The 23,253-nt window shown below is 38.3% G+C and overlaps 2 protein-coding genes across 3 annotated transcripts in view; one reads left to right on the forward strand and one right to left on the reverse strand.

The window, feature by feature from the left end:
• LOC128860697 (ankyrin repeat and BTB/POZ domain-containing protein 2) overlaps nt 1–23,253 on the forward strand; it is a 160,852-nt gene that overhangs the window by 84,334 nt on the left and 53,265 nt on the right. The gene's annotated exons all lie outside the window — the stretch shown is intronic.
• LOC128860705 (uncharacterized) lies at nt 16,783–17,670 on the reverse strand. Its single transcript, XM_054098379.1, has 2 exons — nt 17,434–17,670; nt 16,783–17,373 (listed from the first exon to the last, which is right to left on the reverse strand). Exons 1-2 carry the CDS (start codon nt 17,550–17,552, stop codon nt 17,088–17,090), a joined length of 405 nt encoding a protein of 134 aa, XP_053954354.1. The 5' UTR covers nt 17,553–17,670; the 3' UTR covers nt 16,783–17,087.

The raw sequence follows: 23,253 nt of genomic DNA on the forward strand, positions 1-23,253 counted from the left end.
ACGAATGTTAAAATCATGAAAATATTGCAAATGAACTGGAGCGAAACTGAAGGATAGCCAAAGTTGAGCGATGAAAGGAAAGCAGGAGGGTGAGGGAAAGGCACAATAAAAAAACGTCAACAGTGTGCGAATCGCTTACTTGTTTGGAATATTTGAAAAAAATGTAGAATTCTAAAAAAAAACTTTAAATACATAAAACATTTTCAGTAGCAGAAAAAATGTAGTTAACTTACATAGAATTTTTTATTTTTTTAAACATACCAAAATCAGGCCGCGTGCATGTGTGCATTTTTCCTTTATAAAGTTCGCATTTGCTGAAACCGTTTTAGTTGGATGTTCGGTGGGTTTTCGTGAATGTTGCTAAGTTTGTTCGGTCCGCCAGGTGGCGCTTGGGTTGAGATATTTGTAAAAATCATATTTACAGACTGATTTGGCTCATACTCATAATATATTATATAATGGCTACATGGGAAGCTATATGAATCTAAAAAAGTGTACTCTTTTGGTAACACCGAAATATTTCTAAAAATCGTTTTACAGAACGGTTTGAGTCATAGTGTTGTCGATGAGTTTCGTGAAAATATAAAACTGTGAAAAGCTGTACATCCTATAAAAAATTCATATCAATTTAGATTTGCTTTAACTGTTTCATAATTTTTCGCTACTTATTCCTAACCTATTTCTTAAAGATTTGAAATAAATTTCATACGCATGCAAAAGTTATTTATGCCTCGGCTCAAGGGATACTCGTAAGTCCACAGTACTCTGAATGAGAGTTCAAATTTGACGGTACCTCTTGATTTGATTGCTATAACTGCAACTCCCTTACTCTCAAGCCTCACTGCTCGCATAAATAAATTCTGCGTGCTGCATGTTAGTCAATTTTATACTTTGAATATCCACTTCGTTGGCCATTGACTTCACAGAGCTATTCCCCACACCTATGATGTGCTCCAATAGATTTCCTTTTATTCTTCTTGTAATCATCTACTTTCAATCGAGTCTCAAGAAATTGAATGAGCGATAAAAAAAGCTTACATCACTTCTATACATTTTTAACACACTGTGCAACGGACATCGATGAAATTCACGTAAAACTGGTAGCTGCCTCATTTCGTGGTGGTGCGCGCGCATGTCATCTCACGTACGCACACATATTTACTTTCTTTATGAATTTTGAATGCCACAAATCATATGCACAACGTGGTATGCTGATTGGAAGCAGGCAAGCATGGGCAATAAATGATGCTTTAAACAAGAAAAAAAAATTTACATGAAGAAGAAAAACGAAGGAAGGAAACGTCAATCGCAAAAGAAAAAGCAACAAAGCAAGCTTGTGCGTAGTAGAGAATGCCTTTGGCATTGAAGTGAAGAAGCAAATTTTTAATTGTGGCTACGCAAAGGTTATTTAAAAATGGGCTAACGAAACAAGCATGAAAGCAGTTAACTATTATTTTTGGTGGAAACAGACAAATAATCGACTCATTAAAATCACATATTTACAAAAAATTATTGTTGCTAAACAGAACAAATACATTAATATTAAAAAAGCTGAAGGCTGTAGATGTGGGATATTTGGAAATCATGGGGCGTAACTAAAATTTCAACGCGCCTAAAAAGTAGTTTATTATATTGTTGTACATGTACATGAAGAAAAATCATGGAGTCCATTTCTCAATGCGATTATTTTTCAATAGTTACTCAAAACTTGGAAGATTTGCAAGAATTTCTAAAAGTCTTCCAGCCCCAGTTACCCAGTAAACTCCTTTGACAGATTTCTGGGAATCCAAAGCTATTGCTGTTCAATTTCCTTATCTGTTGCATGATGATCTGCAAAATGCCTGACTTATTTAACTTGTTGTGCTAAGCAACGACAGCTGACCACTCTGACTATAGTTGCTTAGCTTGCAACTACTAATAACATTCACTCCTTCAGTATTAAGTGGAAAAAGCGGTTGGTGGGCTCAGCTCTAGTTCAGTAGATCTAGCTACATATCTACTCTGCCGAGAAGAGAGTTCATCCTGCTTAAATGAATTCAGAGTTATAATTTTTCTCGATTTAAGCACCTGAATGTGACCGGCCATACTAGATTGGATGAGGTATTGTGAAGAGTAGAGTGGCCAAAAGATATTATGTTTCGTTTTCTGCTACTTACTTCTATTTCTAGATCAAACAAAAGAAATGTATAGATGGGGCTTCAGATTCAGATTGCACCTTGTTTATAAGTACAAAGTAATCATCAAATCAATAATCAAATTCTCTAGTAAGGACTCTGCCGAGCGTATTGTGAATGAAGCCCATCGTCAACAAACTCATTGGGCCTTAACAGTGCGGCTTCAGACCTGGAAAGTCCACCACAGGCCAGATCTGTCCAATATGTTAAATTCTGGAGTTGATTCACGAGAAATAACTTGGCGCAAACCATCCATTTATTGATTTTAAAGCCACCTTTCATAGCACAGATAGAAATCCCCTCCCCGCCGCTATGTATGAGTCTGGTATCCCGGCAAAACTAATACGAGTGTGTAAGATAGCGTTGAGCACTACCGCAATCACCGTCAGAACTGGGAGAAACCTTTCCAAATGAGGTCTTAGACAAGGTAGTTCTCTATCCTGTGACTTTTTCAACTATTACTGGACAATCAATTTTTTCGTGCTGCCGAGCTAAACCGCACTGCATTATCGACGATACCAATCGAGCTGTATACTCGGCATACTCCAGCGGGGGACTAAGTACCTGTAGTCAAAACATAAGGAGTCTTGGTACCTTGGACAATATTTCAGCGTTGACAACCAACAATTGGAAGTTATGAAGGACTTTGTCTACCTTGGGAACAGATTTAACAATAAAAATGACGTTAACTTGGGGATTAAACGGAGACAAACTCTTGCCAATAGGTTGGTCTTTTGGGCTTAGTAGCCAAATAAAAAATGGATCCCTCTCTCGAAGGACCAAACTGACACTCTACAAAACACTCGTCAAGCGCAGATGAAAAAGTTTTGTGAACTTTCGAGAGGAAGATTCTCCGTAGGATCTTTGGACTCTTACACGTTGCAAAGGAGTATCGTCTACGGTAAAACAGCGATCTGTATGAGGTATATAGAAACATAGACATAGTTAATCATATGAACGAAGATGCTTAAGCAAGGCGAATCTACGACACGGTACCCCAAAAAGGAAGACGAGGAAGGGGAAGACCACATCTTGGTTGAAGGAACCAGTGCTCAGGACTTTAACTGACTAACATAGCTGTTTTGGATTCGACCAAAACCGATACACGCGTGTAACGCCACATGAGCTGGTAAGTAAAGCGTGACTATTACTGGATGATGATGTTTTGCTGAGTGGACCACATTTCCGATTTTTTGGTTAAACCAAAGGTAATATTTATAGGCTAATGCCGTTTGCGGCAGGAATTCAATGCAGTATTCCAAGCAGTTCTAAATTATGCTTCATGCCATAATTTTCCAAATATTTCATGCGTTAATAATCCAGAATACTGATTGCGCTATCATCATCATCAACAATTTTGCTTTTTCATCACCATACCGTGGTTATCCGGTTGCAAATTTTCAAACCCATCTCTCAATGCGTCATCTATGTGAAAAATAAATTAAGTTGAAATGAAATAACTTTTTTCTTAAGTGTAAGTTTCGTTTTTATTTCTCTCATAAAATTTGTTTTTCTTTTTAATTTAACTATTTTAGCTGCAATTAAACTTTACCTGCTCGCTTCCCACTGTTTCTAATGGCCCAGCTTGTGTCCCTTAGTGATTCATTCATTTATGCTTTTTTGTGGTTCTTAGTTTTCTTTTTAGTTTTCGTTTTGTCCCTCCAATTAGTGTGGCTCTGGTCAGGTGCTTATTATAATAATTTGAAATTCTTCTTGGCTGCGCATGTGCAGACATAAAACGCTTCCAGCTCGTACTACAGTGGCACAAACAAACACAAAATACCACGCGCTTGCACACTTAATGTTATTGTGGGCATTTGACTAACATTTTCTGCTTTCTTGGTTTCTGTAATTTATTGTTGGTTGTTGGTTGTTGTATGTTCATACATATATACATATGTAAGTGGTTGCTGCACGGCAGGTATCATTTGGTGATTAAATTATGAGGCGTAAAAAGGTATTTGCTATTAATTGTCTTGTCCTACGTGTTTATGTGGATTCGAGTAGCAGCGATCGTAGGGCTTTCATAAGCAAATACACACATACTGCATATGTGAGCATACATTAATAAATATTAGGGTGCGTGGGTAGGATTATATATTAGTTAATATGTGAGCTAGCGCGTATTTGTATGGCCCGAAAGCAAAAATGAAAGAGTAAAAGCATGAACAGCAAAAGTTTAGTAGAAATAACTACTGCGAACACCTAGGACGCGGGGGACAAGTAAAGTAGTGTGGGCACCAACTTGTGCTGCTGACATTGCATTGCGAGTTTAGCTGCAAAGATCCCACAATAATTCATTGGCTTCTAATTTAACTGCTGTCTTCGTTTCTTTGTTTTCAATATTTATGGTGGGAAATTGGAAATCTACGAAAGTTGCATACTAAATTGTGCCATTTACATTTCTACGCCTTGGACTGTTTCTACTTCTGGGTGCATGTCCTAAGTCTTTCGTCGTGGATGAGGGAACTTTTAAGTGTGCCGGTTTTTATGATTTCTGAATATCATTTCGTTCTTTGCTGGAATATCTCAACTCATAACAATTTCATAATCGAACATAATGTAATTCTATGTATGCGTTTGCTTGCTGTGATGTGCATATAAATCTCTTTAATTATAATATATGGAAATTCCCCTGCCATTACCCTGTGATATATTGACTATGCTGTTGAGAGTGCAGAGGAAAATTAAAACAAATATGTGAATGCCAGCAATGATGGAGTGGTTCTCTTGAATCACGAGATGTGATAGTATTAATTAATTTGAATTCTTTAGTCTAATCACAAGCGCCATCAATCTGCAGTTACAAGTATTTCAACTGCTATTGCACCTCTTCAGTTGTCTGCGCAGCAAGCGCGTTATGTGTTACAAAAACAATGCAATGAGCCATTAACCTAAATTTGTTCCAACGAACAAGCGGCATCACCAATCAACTACTTTTTTCTCTTCACTCACCTTTATCAATTTATTCTTTATAACCATTTGCGCCATTTTTTGTTCATCCATTCACGCTGCATCTTGACCAGCTTTCTGACAGTTCGATCGTTCTGCTACTTGTTATTAGCCCACTTCCTGTGCCTTGAATTTCTATTATTAGCGGTTTAATTATGCACAACTCATGCGGCGGGGCTACACTGGCATGTGAAGTCTAGGCCACATACGCAACACTCTTCCAGCAACCATCAACTGCCGTTTGGGTGAGCATGTATGTTGGAAACTATTTTTCTACTTAGCTTGAGCATCGCTGAGTACTAGACTTCAGTAGCGTGACACGGTGGACAACAAGAAATTAAAAAAAAACGTTAAATTTTCATATTGCTTGAATGGAAATTTGTACAGGTTTAAAAAAATATATCTGTTTACTTTTATGTAATGACTACTGTGGCATGTCCAGGATGGCATAGTCTAGACAGCTGTTTCGCTGGGGCACAAGAATTTAAGTGGCGGAAATGAGATGAGCAAATTGAACTCAATGCTTAACTAGAAGGCTAAAAGTTGATTCGTTAAATTTATTGGTGGACGTAAAAGCTTTGATTGAATTTTATAATTACCCCATGAATTTCTTTTTATTTGTAATGGTACACGGCAGCGCATGCTTGCGCTTGATAATATCTTCGAGTAACCAAATTTCCTTCTCAAATCATGTTGAGTGACTTTACGGTCAGCAGCGATTAGCGAGAGTAAACAGTGACTTTCTATTGGATTCAGTCGAGCATGAAACAGAAGAATGAAAATATTTGAAATATAGCTGAAAAGGAGCTCTATATAGCTTGATGCTCTAATATTAAACAAATAGCTTAACATATTTTTTCCTTGTTTTATTATTTTATTTCAAAGAGGTCATATTTTTTTCTCAAATACTTAGGCTATTTCTCCCAAATGTCAACCTCATTTTTACGTGCTACATCCTGTTTCAAGCGAACGAGCTTCCGAGGTCCAATCATAGGGGTTATAACTTTAAAACTTACGCAGGCAACTGGTTTCCTGTCTGGAGGATCATCTGGCAGCCCCAGCTCCGGATATGGGTGCGGAGGACTAATCAGCTTTCAATTAAAAAAAAACCTGCTCACAGAAACCGCTGTAGCCTTTTGTTCTTTCCCGGAACCATAGGAAATAAAAACAACACAGAAAATTTTATTTGTCACATAAATATTTGAGGTGTTTCTTTTCTTAAAGCCACAACAATTTTATTGGGTGCTGATGTAAAGTAAGACAAAGAAACAGAAAATAAATGGTGTCAAAAAGGAAGCGCATAACTGAGAAATCTTATACAAATTTCATTCTTTTTTGATCAAATTTACTTCACATTTATTGAATTAAGTCAATCAATTCATGTGAATATAGTTTAAATGGACACAAACAAGCTTATATATGTGTATATATACAGGGTTGTCAATATTCGACGAACCCATCTGGCACCCTGTATCTTTTGACAGAGACGTCAGATCGCTTAATGATATACCGCGTTGGAAGCGTCAGTCCAAGCAGATTTTTACCATGGAACAGTTCACGCCACGCGAGCGCTCACAAATCGTTGAAATTTACATTCAACAAAAGAAGTAAATTCTGAAAACTCAACGTGCGTATAAAAAATTAAACCATGTGAAAAGTGCGCCTTCTAAGAACGCCATTAAACGTTTGTACGAAAGGTTTTCGACTGTTGATGCTCTTTCTAATCCAAAGAGGCCAAATCAAAACCGTCCAAGGCGTCGCCAAGGAGATCCCAAAATCGCCGTTCTCAGCAGTTGGGCATTGCTCGGACCACTTTACAACGAATTATCCGCATTGATTTGCATTTATTCCCGTATAAGATTCAATTGACGCAAAGAATGTTGCCTGCGGACAAGCCTCGTCGATTGGAATGGGCCCAAAGAGTCATCGAAATCCGTCGGGTCCGTCGAATATGGGCAACCCTTATATGTTCGCCATTATATTACATTGATTCTCAAAAAAAGAGTATGAAGTTATAAAAGCAGCAAATGACAGTGAATGAATGACTGAACGCGCTTTCGACCTTAATTTCTTTAGAGTAAATTTGCAAAAAATTCGGTCGCCGTAGCCGAATGGGTTGGTGCGTGATTACCATTCGGAATTCACAGAGTGGTCGTTGGTTCGAATCTCGATGAAAGCAAAATTAATAAAAAAAAAACATTTTTCTAATAGCGGTCGCCCCTCGGCAGGCAATGGCAAACCTCCGAGTGTATTTCTGCCATGAAAAAGCTCCTCATTAAAATATCGGCCGTTCGGAGTCGGCTTGAAACTGTTTTTTTTTTTTTTTTGTTGTTTTGTATCCGAAGGGGGAATCTTACACAGATACCGTCAATATAGATGGCATGCACGATTCATACTGATCGCTAAGGGTGCACCTCATTCGAGACCACGCACAGTCAGTATTACTACTAAACTGGACTTGCGAAACAGTACACCTACGTACTAAACCCTAACTCCGTCCTCTGTAGCTTTAGTTTGCCCTGCGGTACCGCCCACTTGAAACTGTAGGTCCCTCCATTTGTGAAACAACATCAACACGCACACCACAAATAGGAGGAGGAGCTCGGCCAAACACCTAACAGAAGTGTACGCGCCAATTTTTTAAATTTGCAAAAGAACATGAACTTTCATTCAAAATATGCGTATGCGTGATTTAGAGATAAAAAAATCAAACTTGCACTGCCTGAGCTGTCAATTCACATAGAAGTAATAAATCTTACAAAAATCCTGACCAGCACACCAAGATGCCTAAAAGTCAAGCAGTCAGACGGACAAACTAGCACACTCGCAAGATGGCAAAAAGGTAAGCAGATATTCCACCTAAACAGGCAGACCAGACACAAGACAAAACAAAAAAAAATAGAAGAATACTACTAAGCTAACATCATTCAAAAACGCATTCAACTGACAGAAGAGGCAACAATAAAAACAACGAAAATCGAAAAGAGCACAAGTAGAAATATCTGAAAGGTGTGAAGTATGCACAACAACAGCCCACGTTTGCGTCATTAATGCTATTGTTGTTGGATTGGGTTTGCTGCGACTTATAAGGCCGAGACTGGCAGGCGGCAGTCAGGCTGGCAAAGTTGCAACATACATACATGAGCACTTAAGTGTGATGCCGTTATGAAATGAAACAAACTGCAAATATATATTCAGCACGTACATATATACGTGTATATGGGTAATAATTTGTCCATGTATTGGAGCTCTGTGGGCATAAAATGTTTATGGGTATTAGAAAGTACGCGTTTTTTGCGCTTTCAATACTTTTTTGTTTGGCTAAATTTCATTTTTGTTTCTTACTTGCACAATTCCAACTATTTTCTTGTTTGACCCGCGCTTGCTACTGCCAAATGCTGCTACGCCCCCATATGCAACATGCAACGCGCAGTACAATACAATCAACCGGCAATTGTTCCGTCTACCAAACCGCCTTCCCAAAAGTGGGTGGGCATAAACTGCCAAGAGCCAAGCATCCATCAGCCGAACAATACAGCTGGAAGTGGGCAGAAGCAGCAAAGCAAATTCTGAACTCGAATGCCACTCAAAAATGTGCAATGAAATATATTTCCACTGCAATTCATTTAGGTGAGATAAAAGTGCATTGGATGCGAGCAGATGGAGTGTGAATGACTTTCAGTCAGTGTAATTAGAGTGGATGGTTGGGTTCTGAGTGATTTTGAGGCCACTACTGACACTCTCGTCAACGTGCACAGTCTTAAATTGGGCACAGAACGATTCAAAGAACAGGCGGATAAAGCAAAATGTATTAAGATATAGGCGTAGATGCTACTAGCAACGGCGTTTTATATCATTTTGGAGTATTTAATCCTTATATTTCCTTGATGAATTTCTCGCAATTATAATAGAAAATGTGTTTTTATCCTTGGTAGGATTAGATATCAATTATTTTTACCTTCAGTAAATTATAAAAAGCCAAGTTACGTATTTCATAAATTTACTGTTAACAGTATACAACTGTTAATTTACTGTTAACAGTATACAACAATTCTTTTAGGTGAGTGGAAACCACTTATTTCCAAAACAGGGGATGTTTTAAGGGGATTTCTAACCATGGGTAGATGCAATACGGCAACTTCTTAGGCTTACCAAACCTAACCGATATTGTGCGGTTTTTAACCAGGCGTTGCCCATCCTTGCATAGAGAATTAGTTGTTTGAAAGAAGGTGAGGTGGAATAAGTATCTTCTTCGCAGCTGCTTGCTTTTGGGAAATCAGAACTCAGACATACCGGAATGCGTTTTATATATAAATCACCAGAAGCACTATCTGGAGTGAATATTAATCGAATATAGAATTTTTTTATAAACATTCAACATTTTACTAATTGATTCTTAACATGTATTTAGTCGTCAAAAAAATGTTTCTTACTGGTAAAATGAAAACTAAGAATCTGGCGGTGAAAGCCCAAGGAGTGAAGTTAAGACGAATATACTTTATTGGGAATTAAAGGTAGTTTGTGGGAATTAAGGGTGGTTAAAAAATATACTCTCAAAATATATTGAACCTAGTCGATTTCTCGAAAATCTCTATATCTTATAAAATAAAGTCCCAAAAATTTACATGCCAGAATACTCCGATTTGAATAGTGCCTTTAGTAGTTTGATGCCAATTCTTACTAGAAGATGTTTTTTGCAACAAATTGCAAACTTGCTAAAGGGGATTGTCAATCACCAAACCGAAATGTGATAAATATAATAAAATTAATTTTCAAACTGTAATTACTCAATTTATCTGTAAAGTTTCCTCGCTATAAAACTTTTAACTGTTTAGTATCACTTTAATAAATAAATAAATAATTGGCGCGTACACTTCTGTTAGGTGTTTGGCCGAGCTCCTCCTCCTATTTGTGGTGTGCGTCTTAATGTTGTTCAACAAATGGAGGGACCTACAGCTTCAAGCCGACTCCGAACGGCAGATATTTTTATGAGGAGCTTTTTCGTGGCAGAAATACACTCGGAGGTTTGCCATTGCCTGCCGAGGGGCGACCGCTATTAGAAAAATGTTTTTTTTTTATTAATTTTGCTTTCACCGAGATTCGAACCAACGACCTCTCTGTGAATTCCGAATGGTAATCACGCACCAACCCATTCGGCTACGGCGGCCGATAAATTAAATTTATCAATTGTTTCCTATTAGTATTAAAATTTCGAAAACAAAAATAGCACTCTTGGGAAATTCAGCGGAATAAGCAGGCAAAGCAAAGATGAAAAATGTATGCGCTCTGATTTCTATATTTTCTATATCTGCTGATTCGTTAATGTGCCACTCACTACTGATTCGTTATGCTTTGCCTTTTTTTTTTTTATCCGAAGGGGGAATCTTGCATAGATACCGTCAATACAGACGGCATGCACGATTCATACTGATCGCTAAGGGTGCACCTCATTCGGGACCACGCACAGTCAGTATTACTACTTAAACTGGTCTTGCGAAACAGTACACCTACGTACTAAACCCTAACTCCGTCCTCTGTAGCTTTAGTTTGCCCTGCGGTACCGCCGTTTAAGCATTGCATCGCAGGGCCAAGCTAGCCATTATGGCTCTTCATTTATATTTCTCTCTCCGACTACCCTTCATTACTTCTTTGTCTTCTTTCTTTACTGCGTTCCCCTTCCTTTTCCGCAGTTCCTGTAACGCATTTGCGGACCATTCCTTCATCTTGGCCCACACCAACTTCGACTGCAGCATGTGATCTACAATTTTGCCCGGGGTTATTTTTTCTTTTATGATTTCTTCAATGCACATTCTTTATGATGCGTATCTCGGGCAGGAGAAGAAGACATGTTCCACGTTCTCACTACCGTTGCCGCAGAACGAGCAGTCAGCTGCGTCCTCGTGGCCGAGTCTTTGGAGATACTCTCTATAGCATCCATGCCCCGTCAGGAACTGTGTGAGGTAGTAATCTGTCTCACCATGTCCTCTCTCAACCCAAGCCTGTACGCTTCTGATAAGTTTATGCGTCCATCTCCCTTTTGTCGCTAGGTCCCAGCGATTTTGCCACTCAATTATGCTCCCCCGTCTTTCTTCTTTACGCTCTTCCGCCGTTAATCGCCTGTTTAGGCTTTTGGCTTTGTCGTACACTCTACCCAGTTCAGAGGCCATTATATCTGATGGCATGATACCCGATATGACACATACTGCTTCGAACGACACTATCCTGAAAGCACAGGCAACTCTAAGGGGAATAAGTCTAAAAACTATTTCCGCCTTCTTCGCGTATGTTTTCTGTATCAGGGCTTTGCCCCATATGGGTGCTGCATACATGAGTGCAGACTGGGTAACTTTAGCCAGGAGCGCTCTTCTACTTTGAGTAGGACCACCGATGTTGGCCATAATTCTTGACAGTGCCGCCGTCACCATGGCTGCCTTTCTGCATGCTTTTTTAATGTGCTCCCTGAAGCTTAGTCGAGCATCGATCATTACACCCAAATATCGTAGTGCCGCCTGTGTTGTGACGTTGAACCCATCAATGTTTAGTGTGGTCGTTTCTAGCTTTTTTCTACTCGTAATGAGAACTGCTTCTGTTTTTTGCCCGACTAGCTGGAGTTTAACCGCCGTTAGCCATTGTTTGACCTTTGTTGTTGCCTCGCTGCAGATACCCTGAATCTGAGGGATTGTTTTGGCGACTATGGTCAACGCAATGTCGTCTGCGTATCCTATTATTTGCACTTCCCTCGGCATTGGGAGTTGCAGTACCCCATCATATAATACATTCCATAGCATCGGGCCCAGTACAGAACCCTGCGGTACTCCGCCCGTCACTGCGTATCTCTTCGGACCTTCATCTGTATTGTACAAAAGTAATCTTTCCGACAGATAACTGTTTATAACCCGTACTAAGTATGCTGGCGTTTTTTTTCTTCAAGAGCAATTATAATATGGGGCCAGTATGCCGAGTTGAAGGCATTATTGATATCCAGAGTGACAACTGCACAATATTCTTTATCACCATGCATCCACCTGTCACCCTCAATAGCCTTACTTGCAATGTTTGTCACCCTCCTGACGGCATCGATGGTTGAACGACCTTTTCGGAAACCAGACTGATGTTCGGATAGTTCAGCCGGCACTTTCTCCAGGTGCTGTTCCAGGTGCGTGCAGATTAGTTTCTCCAAGATTTTACCCATCCTTTGCCTTAACGGCAGAGCAACCCATGCATAGACTCTTTTATAAAATCACTTCAGTTCCTGTTTCTACAATATTTCACTTTCTTCTAAATTTCCGCCATGTATTTCACTTAATTTCTATATAATTTGCTAAACCAAGAATGCATTTTTACTCCACTTTAATTTTTCCATTCACTTTTATTCAAAAATTTCACTTCCATTAAGGCGCCTCATTTCCTTCCCTACCCCATTTGGTCTCTCATCTTCTCGATTCACATTCACTTGTATTGGTAATTCGCGTTTTTGTCTCCATGGCATGTGTGGCATGTTAACTTGTGACAATTTATCGTACAACAAAAATAACAAACACGATTTCATGTCATCATGACAACTGTCGCATGTCTGTGTGTTGTTGCAGTTGTCATTGGTCGCCACTATTATGGCCAGTTGTACGGGCGAATGTTGTCGCATGTACGTGTTAATATCTGTACATGTGGTGGTCGGTGCGAACACATGTGGCTAGCCGCCGGCAAGTCGAACTATTTGCGTCGTGATGTATGCGTTGTGTTATATTTTTCCAATTACTTGTTTTTGCTGCTGTTGCGCTGTTGTGGTGCAAATGTGTAGCACGTCGCACACGAGCTATGCAAATAATGCGGGCAGCGACTTTTTACTAAACTTTTTGTCAGCTGCTGAAGCTATTTATGGTAGTGTATGGCCCATATGGTATGAATGGGGTAGCTTATTGTTGTAGAGGTACCTTAATCATAAATTGAGCAAAACCTTGCGTAACGCGTCACAATAGCCAAGTTTTTTATTTATATTTTTATTTATTTTTTTTTTGTTTGTAATCCTTTAGATGGGTTTGGTTGAAGGAAAGCTTCTGCGTGCAGGTGTATGCTTTATTTGTTGTTATTTCTGAAAATTTGATTTTCGGTTTTCTGCTCAAGTTGCTTTCGAATTTTAATTCTGTAAAAGCAATTGACAAAGCAAGCCATTTTTATTTATTACCCCTTTCTTGCGAATATGTTTCCTCTTTTATCTAAAACCAAATATATTTGTATTCCAACACCATTCGAGTGTCAATCGCAAATGCTTTGCAAAATAGTCAGCTAAGTCGCGTCAATGGTAGGCACCAAAAGCCATTAAAACGAAAGACTTAAGTAACAAACTTGGCTTGTCGTGTGGTGAGTGCATAAAAACTGTACACCAACGCCCATGCAACGGATCTTAATTGGCGAATGTGTAAATGTGTATTTGAATATGCAGCAATTAATTGAATGATAAATTCAAATATTTTAAAATTATTTATAATATTTATGTCCGTTTAGTTGCCATAAATTTTTATTTAAGTCAAGTGGCGTTCAGTAGGTGTCTCCATTAAAATATCATGGGGCTTTCTGTGTTGACCAACCGCTTTATTCCGTTTCAATTCTAACATTCATGTTTAGGTTAGGTGAGGTTGAAATGGTTGCTCAGAGAGAGAGATCGAAAATTGGGCGAAAATCAAAGGAAAGAAAAAGAATAGGAAGGAAGGAAAGCCGAGGGGGCTATGTGTATTTGTTCATGATGACCGAACGCTGACTTTGTACTGTTGATTAGGCTCAACAGATTTTTAATATTAAGCCCTGCTATATCAGCAGGCATACTAAATAAATGAGAGCCAAGATAAACTTAAAACTTAGCCCCGCGAGAGCAGGGCAGCTAAGAAGAAGGTGCTGAGATGGCTGAGATGATTATGTCTCATCCTCCATGCAACTAACGCAAAAAAGACTTGAAGTAAAGCCGAATCTCACAGCATGCATGCCTCGCGAAGGGCACCCACGAAATTCATGAGCTGAGATTTTGTTAATCTCGCGCCTCCGATCCACACCAGATGGACAGAAATATTTCGCGACTCTACAAGTTTATGTACTTGACCAACGCTTGCTGAATTGACGCGAAGTCCACCTCTCCTCAACGGGATCCCAATCCTCTCATTTTTCGGGGAAACTATCTCACAGGTCCCTTGTCTAGCCAGCTCATCCGCTTTGCAGTTTTCACAATGTCGCTATGACCAGATACTCAGATGAACCTGAAATCTAAGAATCCGGACACGATGAAACATGAAGTCAGTTAGTCATTAATGTTTACTTTTTATTAGAATTTTATTCACTGGTGGCCACAAGACTTATTTATCCAATTTTAGCCGAAATAATCCATCTCCATATCATCAAGTGAGGCGCAGGACGAATAGTGTTAAGAGTCTTGCCAGGACTGTATCGTTCGCCGTCCAACCGCTTAATTGGATTTGTCTGGGAAGAAACAATTTTTCTGCCTGTGACTTCAGACCCAATTCGTTCATGGCGCCAAATATCAAAATTTTTATTTAAAAAATTAAAAAAAAAATATTGATTTAATTTCTAGTAAGTAATTAATTTTGCCTAACCCCAAACGACATTCCTTCAAATTTCAACTTCAATTTAAAAAATAAAAAATGGGCACTTTAAATTCTTCATTTTTGGTTAAGGGGGGGCAGAGCTACAGCGGAGGCATGCGCGCAACAGCTGGTGTGGTGTCGTTTGTTGTATTCTGCGCAAAATCTATGTCGCCACGTTAACGCAGCTCGAAATATTTTTCGCATACGATATTTCTCATTTCTATGCGTAATTCGTATGCTTTGAAACTAAAGAGTTGAATACCAACTGCCATAAGACTGAACCGACCTATGCTAATGAACTATAAAAATGGTAGAAACCGTTTTTTTTTTTCAATTGCAGTTACTTCTCAGCAGGTAATGGCTAACCGCTGAGTGCATTTCTGCAATAAAAATCCTAGCAGAAAAGTTTCGGTAACGCAGAAGCGGCATAAATCTGTAGGGCCTGCCATTGGCGAGCCATCATCATCACCATTTCGCATACCACAAATCAAAAGAGAAGTTCAGCCTTAACCTGCCAATGTTGGATGTGCCACTCTATTATTAAGTTTTATTTACTCGAGTAAACAACTATAAATATTTATGAAAAATTCTTAACATTTTCCAAATATGAAAGGGCGCTTCTGCTGTTGTCTCTATGAAGAAAAAAAAATACCTGCATTGAATTATAGCCTGGTAGTAAATTTACTGCGACTATTTTTCAAAAGTGACTATTTGCCTCCCTCTTTCGCATTATTAACTCGTAATAAATCTTTATAAAATATGGCATAAATAGCGACAAACAGGCTGTCATTGTTAAGCCAAATACGTATGTGCAAACCCGACATACACACACACACACACACAGAGAAAATAAGCAAACTATGAAGACGCATACACATACTAGCAAAGCGTATGTATTTGTGTTTAATGCGCAACTCCCTAGACGACGTCAATAATTCAAATGCCGATGACAGGCCGAAATGAGTGCGCAAAGCAAGAACTGCAAGCCAAGGCGCGGCGGTGTGAGTGCGCTTGCACACGCGCACCACTGCCGGACAGCCACACAACAAGCAGACCGACCAACTTAGAATGACGGTGACGACAAGCAGACAAACGAACAAACAGCAATTAGCACAGCAGTTTATTGCAATTAAAATGACAAATCAAATCAAATCGAATCAAATCAAAGCAAGTCGACAACAAGGAAATAAGAATGCAATAAAGATAAATAAACACAAAAAAATAAAATAAGTAAAGTAAATAAAAAGAGATGCCGCAAGAGCATCTGTGAAGACATGAAAACAATAAAAATTGCGAAATGTCGATTATTTCACGCTTCGAGTGACATCTGAGATTTCAAACAGGAAGCGGCTGACATTTGGCACGCAAAGCGCTTGGTTTATTGCTTTTTATTTTTTCCTATTGTTTTTTTATAGTTCGAAACAATAAGGAAAGTAAAACAATAACACATTTTTTAGACTGCTTGGCCCGTTCAGAAGCCAATCAGACAGGCGGTCGGTCATTTGGCAAGTTGCTGCTCATTTAGTTGCTCACTCACATTCAACGCTTGTTGCAAACTGCTGGCTAATTAAAGTTGATTGGCGTTCTTTCTATTTATTGTTGCTTGGCTTTGTCATCCAATGACTACTGTGGTTGTTGTTAGTTCTTGCTTTTCTTGAGAAATCAGAAGTTAGTGGTATTAAAATGGGTGGAATGTGTTGATTGCATTTTTATGTTTAGTATTTAGCTGCGTTGATGGATGGGCAGCCAAATGCAGAGGATGCTAGTGCAACATGCAGCTGCAGCAAAAACTACAACAATGGCCCCTATTATGAGTTGTATTCGATCTTCGATATTCGCTGGTTGTCGAAGATCGAAAATCGAATGTCAATTTGGTATTATGAGCGGTGCAACCTTATCGAAATTTTCGTTGTTTACCGAATTTAGAGTCGAATGCAATTTTGCTTTCGATCGTGTAGCGTATAGTGGGAAAACTTGTTAAAGTGTAAGTTGTTTGCGATTATTTATGGTTTTATACAATAGTAACCAAATAATAAATATATACTAATTTTGTTAATTTTATGCAGGGCGAAAGTCGTGAGTACCAAACAACAATTAGAAAGGCGAATCCACAATTCGCAAAAGGGATTTGCACCAAACTTCAAGCAGCAAAAAAATGGGAGGAATTTACAACGGAGCTGAATTGCTTGGGACCACCAGTGAGAACGGCAGCAAAATGGATTAAGCTTAATAATGGTTTTTTTGTGATGTTTATAGAAATACATTTTCATATTTTTTTCGAATGACGAATAATTGAATAAAGAAAATTTATAACAAAAATAAAACAGAAACTGTGGCGTAAAGGTTTCTATTTAATACTTTTTAGATTTTTCTATAATATTCTCAAAATTTCATTTCTTATGTTTTCTAATTCTCCGTTATTTGACTCCACTTCAATATCTTCAGCATCATCGTACACAGTGGGTTGAGCAAGTCCTAGCATACCTTCATTACCAATACTCAATTGGTACGATCCCTGAGCACAAACTCGCAGAACTGTGGCTAGCTTTAAAATATTTGGAATCAATTTGGCTCGGGTGCACTGCTGCAACTGGTTTTCTGTACTGGACAGTAGGTTCACAAACGGCTCTTTAGATAATCTAAAGTTCTTTAAAAATCTGTAAGGAAATTTCTATAATATTAAGTACGTCAACACATTTTGAAAATTCTAAATTTACTCAGTGGAAGCCATTTCTAGGTGGTTGGATGCGTCCCTCAACTGTTTTCTACTTCTAGCTAGTTCCACTAATCTTTCATCGTCCGATGAATCGTCGAACCACAACTCCGTTGTACTCATTTTCACAAAAAATACTTTTTTTACCTTTTAAAAATAATGTTAGCAAAGAATTTCAACACAATCGGTTTTTCTTTTATTTTGATTTGCTGTATCAGCTGAGAAAAAATTATCTATTGTAAATGCGTCGAGCGATCGAAATTCTCAATAGTCCTATTCTTCAACGAATGAGCACCATAATACCAAATGAAAATTCGTTCGATCAGCACTTTCGACTACAGTCGAAGATCGAATGTTGCTCATAATAGGGGCCAATAAGTGTGGTGTGTTAAGCGCTAGTTTCGCTAAATTGATATTTGATTGATGGTGTTGACAGTTTCTTTTGTTTTCATGGAAATATTGAAGGACTCAGAAAGTCAGGATGTGCAGTATTTTTGAATTTTTGGAAACTATTAGGTCCAAATTAATAAGGTCAAATTTAATCATTGAGTTGAGTGGCCTCAGTAGATTAAATTCGAAACCACATATAAAGGGCACAGAAAAAAGTTTTGGTTTTTTCAAAATATTCCTCTCTCTTACCTCGAGACATGACAACCAACGTTTTCACAACTTTTTTGGTGCCCTTCTATTTGAAATGGTTTTCGAGGCTTCCAAAACAAGATTTTGTTCCAGTCATGACCCAAACTATTTAATCCGGACCATTTCATCTTAAGTGGGAGCAGAGAATATTTAAAAGGAGCTAGATCTGGACAATATGGTGGATGGGATGGCAGTTGCTAACCTATTTATGCAGTTTCTCCATTACAACTCCAGAAGTAAGCGCCAATGCGTTGTTTTGGTAAATTTCATTCATCAGAACTGCATTTGGCGATACACATAATTAAATGGCCATATCCTTTTTCTGGGAAGCAGCCCAAAACTTAGACCTTAACTGAATGCTTAACAGTTCGATGAAGTTGTCGATTATTAGCACTACACCAGAATTGACGCGTGTAACTATTCAATAAGATCAATCCATAAATATTATTTTCGGCTAATTCCGTTCGGAGTTTCTATTAGCTCTTCAAATATTTTTTCAATGCGTAATAATAAGAGCATCGATTTTTTCAACGTGTTCCGGAGTTTCAGGTATTCACGACCACAATTTTTCTTTCAAACTGTTTGAGCGTCCCGCATGAATGAGTTCAGTTTTGTTACAAACAAATGAATGATTTTTCCAGGGAAGTCGGAAAGTCTTCAGTATACCGCCGTAATCGAGGAAGTTCGTGCGTGACTACCCAAAATTTCCCATTAATCTAAATAAGTTCATAACGCGTTCTGTGAAGAAACTGAAGATGAAACGCCTTCTTAGCACCATTTAAATTTTTTTACAACAGAGCTTTAAGTTTGAATTTTTCCGATCACGCTTCTATTGAACAGACCATGGCGTATTTTATTTCAGAATGCGTGAAATATTAGAGAGCATAAAATCCACTTCAGAAGGTAGCGAACGTAGCCAGTTGGAAAAACATTCTTAAGTATACTGAAGCACATTTAAATCTTTCTGGAATATATCTAGCGGATTTCGAAGTACAATTGTATTGTTCTAAATTACCGTTGTGTGCAACAGTCTAGCAACTAAGACACTCAAAATTTTATATTTCCTCCGCAGTTAAATGAAATTATTAACGAACTAATTTCGGCGACACTGAAGGCCAAATTAACCCTGATTTGGAGGCCGCTCATCAGCTATCAAATAAAAAAATTTTACAACACATTGCACAGCCTTCAAATAAGAGAAAAAAACCTACATACACTCATAATTTATTTATGTGCAATTGCAAATGCAGATAGTTGATCACTTAAAAGTATGCGCATACGCAGCAAGTGACATCATATCGCTTCGATAGCCTTTCGATAGCCATGTGACATAGACATTACGACATGCCGTTATTGTTTTGCGGTCGCCAGCCACTAATTTTCGTCATAATTTACGCTTTGCTGAAAAATCCTACATAGAAACTTCATGCACTAATCACCAGCTCCCTACCGCACATTCCCCAATCCATCCGTAAGCATTATAATCACGCGGTTTGCCGGCGTATAAGTTGACACCATCGTAGCCGCTGTGGCTTAGCTTGCACCGCAGCCTCATCACCATCGGCAAAATACCAAGCTGCCACATCATTACTCGCCGCTTCTTCTAATACTACAACGCCACCAACAACAAGAACAACAGCAGCGGAGCAGGGACATCAACGACATTCATAATGGCTGACTGTTGTTGCCGCTTTATGTTGTGGCTGTCTGTCGGCTTCTTAGTGGCCGCATCGTAAGTGTCAGCTGAGCTCAACTCAAGTGACAGTGGTGACGCGCGGGGGGTGTAGAGGGTTGCGCACGCTGCGCAGTAAATACGACTACCTCGTAAATTTCTTATAAAATATGAAATACATGAAATTAGTTGACTATTGACGACGCTGACGATTATCTATGATATTCCTGCCGATGCGACGCAATGTGTCGACGCGCAAGCGCAAGCAGTTGGCAGGCATTCCAGCAGGGCTGTGTTCCGACCAGCATAGCCGCTCAGGCATTCGCGAGATAAACGCAAGCACACCAACAACGTACCAGCGCCCATCAAACGGCTTAAGAACTTAGGAGCCACATTGGTATTCAATTAATGCAGTAGTTCGGTTACATTTGAACGTTGCGCCGCAGCGGCCGTGTTCATGCCTGGAATGACCGCCGCGCGCCTAAGCACTGTCTGCACCACTACAAGCGTACGAGCGCACACCGTTTGACCATCAACCGGTTGAGAGTAGCCGGTTCTGGGCTTCTCCTTGTGTCGCCAGGCATTACTGCGGCGCTGCTGCCGCCAGTAGCAACCGGGTTGTTGTCAGCGTTGTATGTTGCCTGTACGCACACATGTTGCAGTTGCACGCTGTTTGGCTACAATGTTGCAACATTGTGTTGGCAGCCGCCTCGTTGCTTTATTGCATACAAATGTGTGGCACGTAGACACACAAAATACGAGGATCTATCGCTCTATGGCAAAGCTGTTGTGCTCCAACGCATTTACAGGCTGAGCTATTTCGCTAATAAATGCTGATATGCCGCTATGCTACTACTATGTCGTGCTGTGTTTTATATGTAGTTGTTTGGCATATTTGCGCGCAAAATTACAAATCTCTTGCTGATTACTTTTATTAAATTTGCAGGCCACATTTTATGCTGTAATCGTTAATTAATGAATAACACGTGAGAGAATTTGAAGAATTTTTAGCTGGGTTCAAGCAATAATTGCAACATTTTTACGCTGCGCAACAAATCTACTTAAATGTTGTTTTCCTTTGTGCTAAGCACTGATTCAATTATAATCAGGATTATTATGAATAACTGTTGAGGTATGGGGAAAAACGTCGACGACGACGGCATTCCAGTAGTTTGAACTGAAACTGCTTCGGAAGGAATACCGTTGTTTCATATTGGCTCTTTTCTCCCCGCAGCCTGTGTCTAAGATATTTGTATACCTAGTTACTTTATAAACATCATCAAACATCATTATTATTTTATATTTTTGAATCATATCATTTTATTGAAATGCGATAAGAATAATTAATATAACACCCAGTTTGAAGCCATTAAGTAATTTTCATAATTTTTTAATATTTTTTTTATATTTTAAATAAATTTATTTTTGTAAAACTGAACTCAACTTTGGTGGCCTAATATATCCCGTTGCATAATTATAAACTCACAATAAGATGACTTATATTTTTATTGCGTTTTATAATAAAAAATTAATAACAGTAATTTCGGAAAATGGACTATCTAATAGGAGGAAGGGATTGTATCGTGCAAAATTAATATACAAAAACAAAGAAGTAAATTACGGAGCTACAAATATTCAGCGAGGATGAAATCAAATTTCAAGCCCCCGTGAAATGTGAAAAGTGAAACGCATGGCGCGACACTGTACGAACAATCTACGTGCTCCGTTAAGTAGAATTTTGAAGCGTTCGAGGAGTATTAAATTCTCTTAAATGAAGCTACCTCTAAAACTTACCGCTGACCACAAAATAAGAAGGAAAACCTGGTAGTTTAAAATGGGAGAGGTACTAAATTCTGCTTTTCAAAATTCTTTTGGATGAAAATTCTGTAAAAATCAAAAAAAAAAAATTCTGTCCAGCCTAAATTCTTTTGGTTCAATATTCTGTATTTAAAATTCTGTATGATCAAAATGATGGAGAACTGAAATTCTGTATATTAAAATTCTGGAATCAAAATTATTTTCGATCAAAATGCTGTAAAAATATAACCAAATAAGCAGATAACCTGATAAGCACGCTTACCTGAATAGCACATTTATTTTATGAATGATGGAATTCTGATTTTATAGAAACAATGGTATATATACATACGTCAATTAAAGAAAAATTCAAAAATTCATTCGAAACAAAAGTTATTACATTATAATGGCGGAAGAATTATTATATTAGTAAATTTTTAGCAATTCGCTTTAGAAAAGAAACATGCCTTAATATAAGCCTTTTTTGTTATTCTTTTAATTCTGTTGTTTGCTTTTACAGCCTTATTCGTTTGACTAATTTTGTGACCATTTTGAATTTTAACTAGTTGTGCTTTCGCACAAACCAGCTCGCCTTTTAGATCATTAATTAGTTTGTACAACCCTGAGTTTCGTTTCCCAACAATAACTTTTAGCCGACGATGCCAAGCCTCAATACTGTTTTGCGTTCTGGGGAAAGCGATATTGGACTCATCGTGCACTGACCAAAATTTTGGTGGTTATTTTGCTGGGAGTTGTCTCGAGCTATGTAATTTCTTTCAAACCACGAGCAAAACTGTTTTGTATCTTCGTCTTCAAGAGTACTATAAAATTGATTATGGTACTCAGAGACTTCGTCGTGAGGCAAAAAAGCCAGAGCTTTTAACATTCTAATATGTACGGAAAAATTTGAATCATTTCCATATTTCTGAACCAATCTGCAAACAAAAAAAATTAAATATTCAGTACTTTATGGTAGTTGGGATGAAATTGTTCAGTATATCAATATATTACACAATATACCTTTCTTTTTGTATTTTACGCCAAATTATTTTACTAAAATGAAAGAAGCATCTTTGCAATCTCGTATCGGGAAAATATTTTTTGGCAGCCGATATAATACCTATCTCAAAGTCACTAAGGATTCGTTTTGGATTTAATTGTATGCCATATCCTCGAGCAAATTCAATGAGCTCAGTGAAAAACGTTTCATAGCTGGTAAGTGATGTTCTGCTCATAATGCAGAATACGAGAGGTATTCTTTGCGGGTTGGGTACGAAATGCTGTATACGAAATTCTGTATTTCAGAATTCTGTATTATAGAATTCTGTATACGAAATTCTGTATTTCAAAGTTCTGTAAAAAATATTCTGTATTGCCGAAATGCTGTATTGACGAAATTCTGTAGTGCGCACTTTTTTTATAAAATTTGTTGAATTTCTTATCATTTACTTACAGCATTTCGTCAATACAGAATTTTGTCAATACAAAATTTCGTCAACACAGAACAACAAATCGGTTTTGCTTTTATTTCTGTTCATCTTTGTTTTGTTTTTCACTTCGTTTTAATTGATTTCGTTGAAGTTGTTGTTGTCAACTAAGCATTGCAGTTGTGCCATTCCAAACAAAATTCCAATGCAGTGAAGCCCCGAAAGTAGTATGTACTTATTTGTAAATCAAAGTTAATGAACACTACGCTGCAATGATAACAGTTGTTGG

Source organism: Anastrepha ludens, chromosome 4 (assembly GCF_028408465.1).
Source record: "Anastrepha ludens isolate Willacy chromosome 4, idAnaLude1.1, whole genome shotgun sequence".
Lineage (NCBI taxonomy): Eukaryota > Metazoa > Arthropoda > Insecta > Diptera > Tephritidae > Anastrepha > Anastrepha ludens.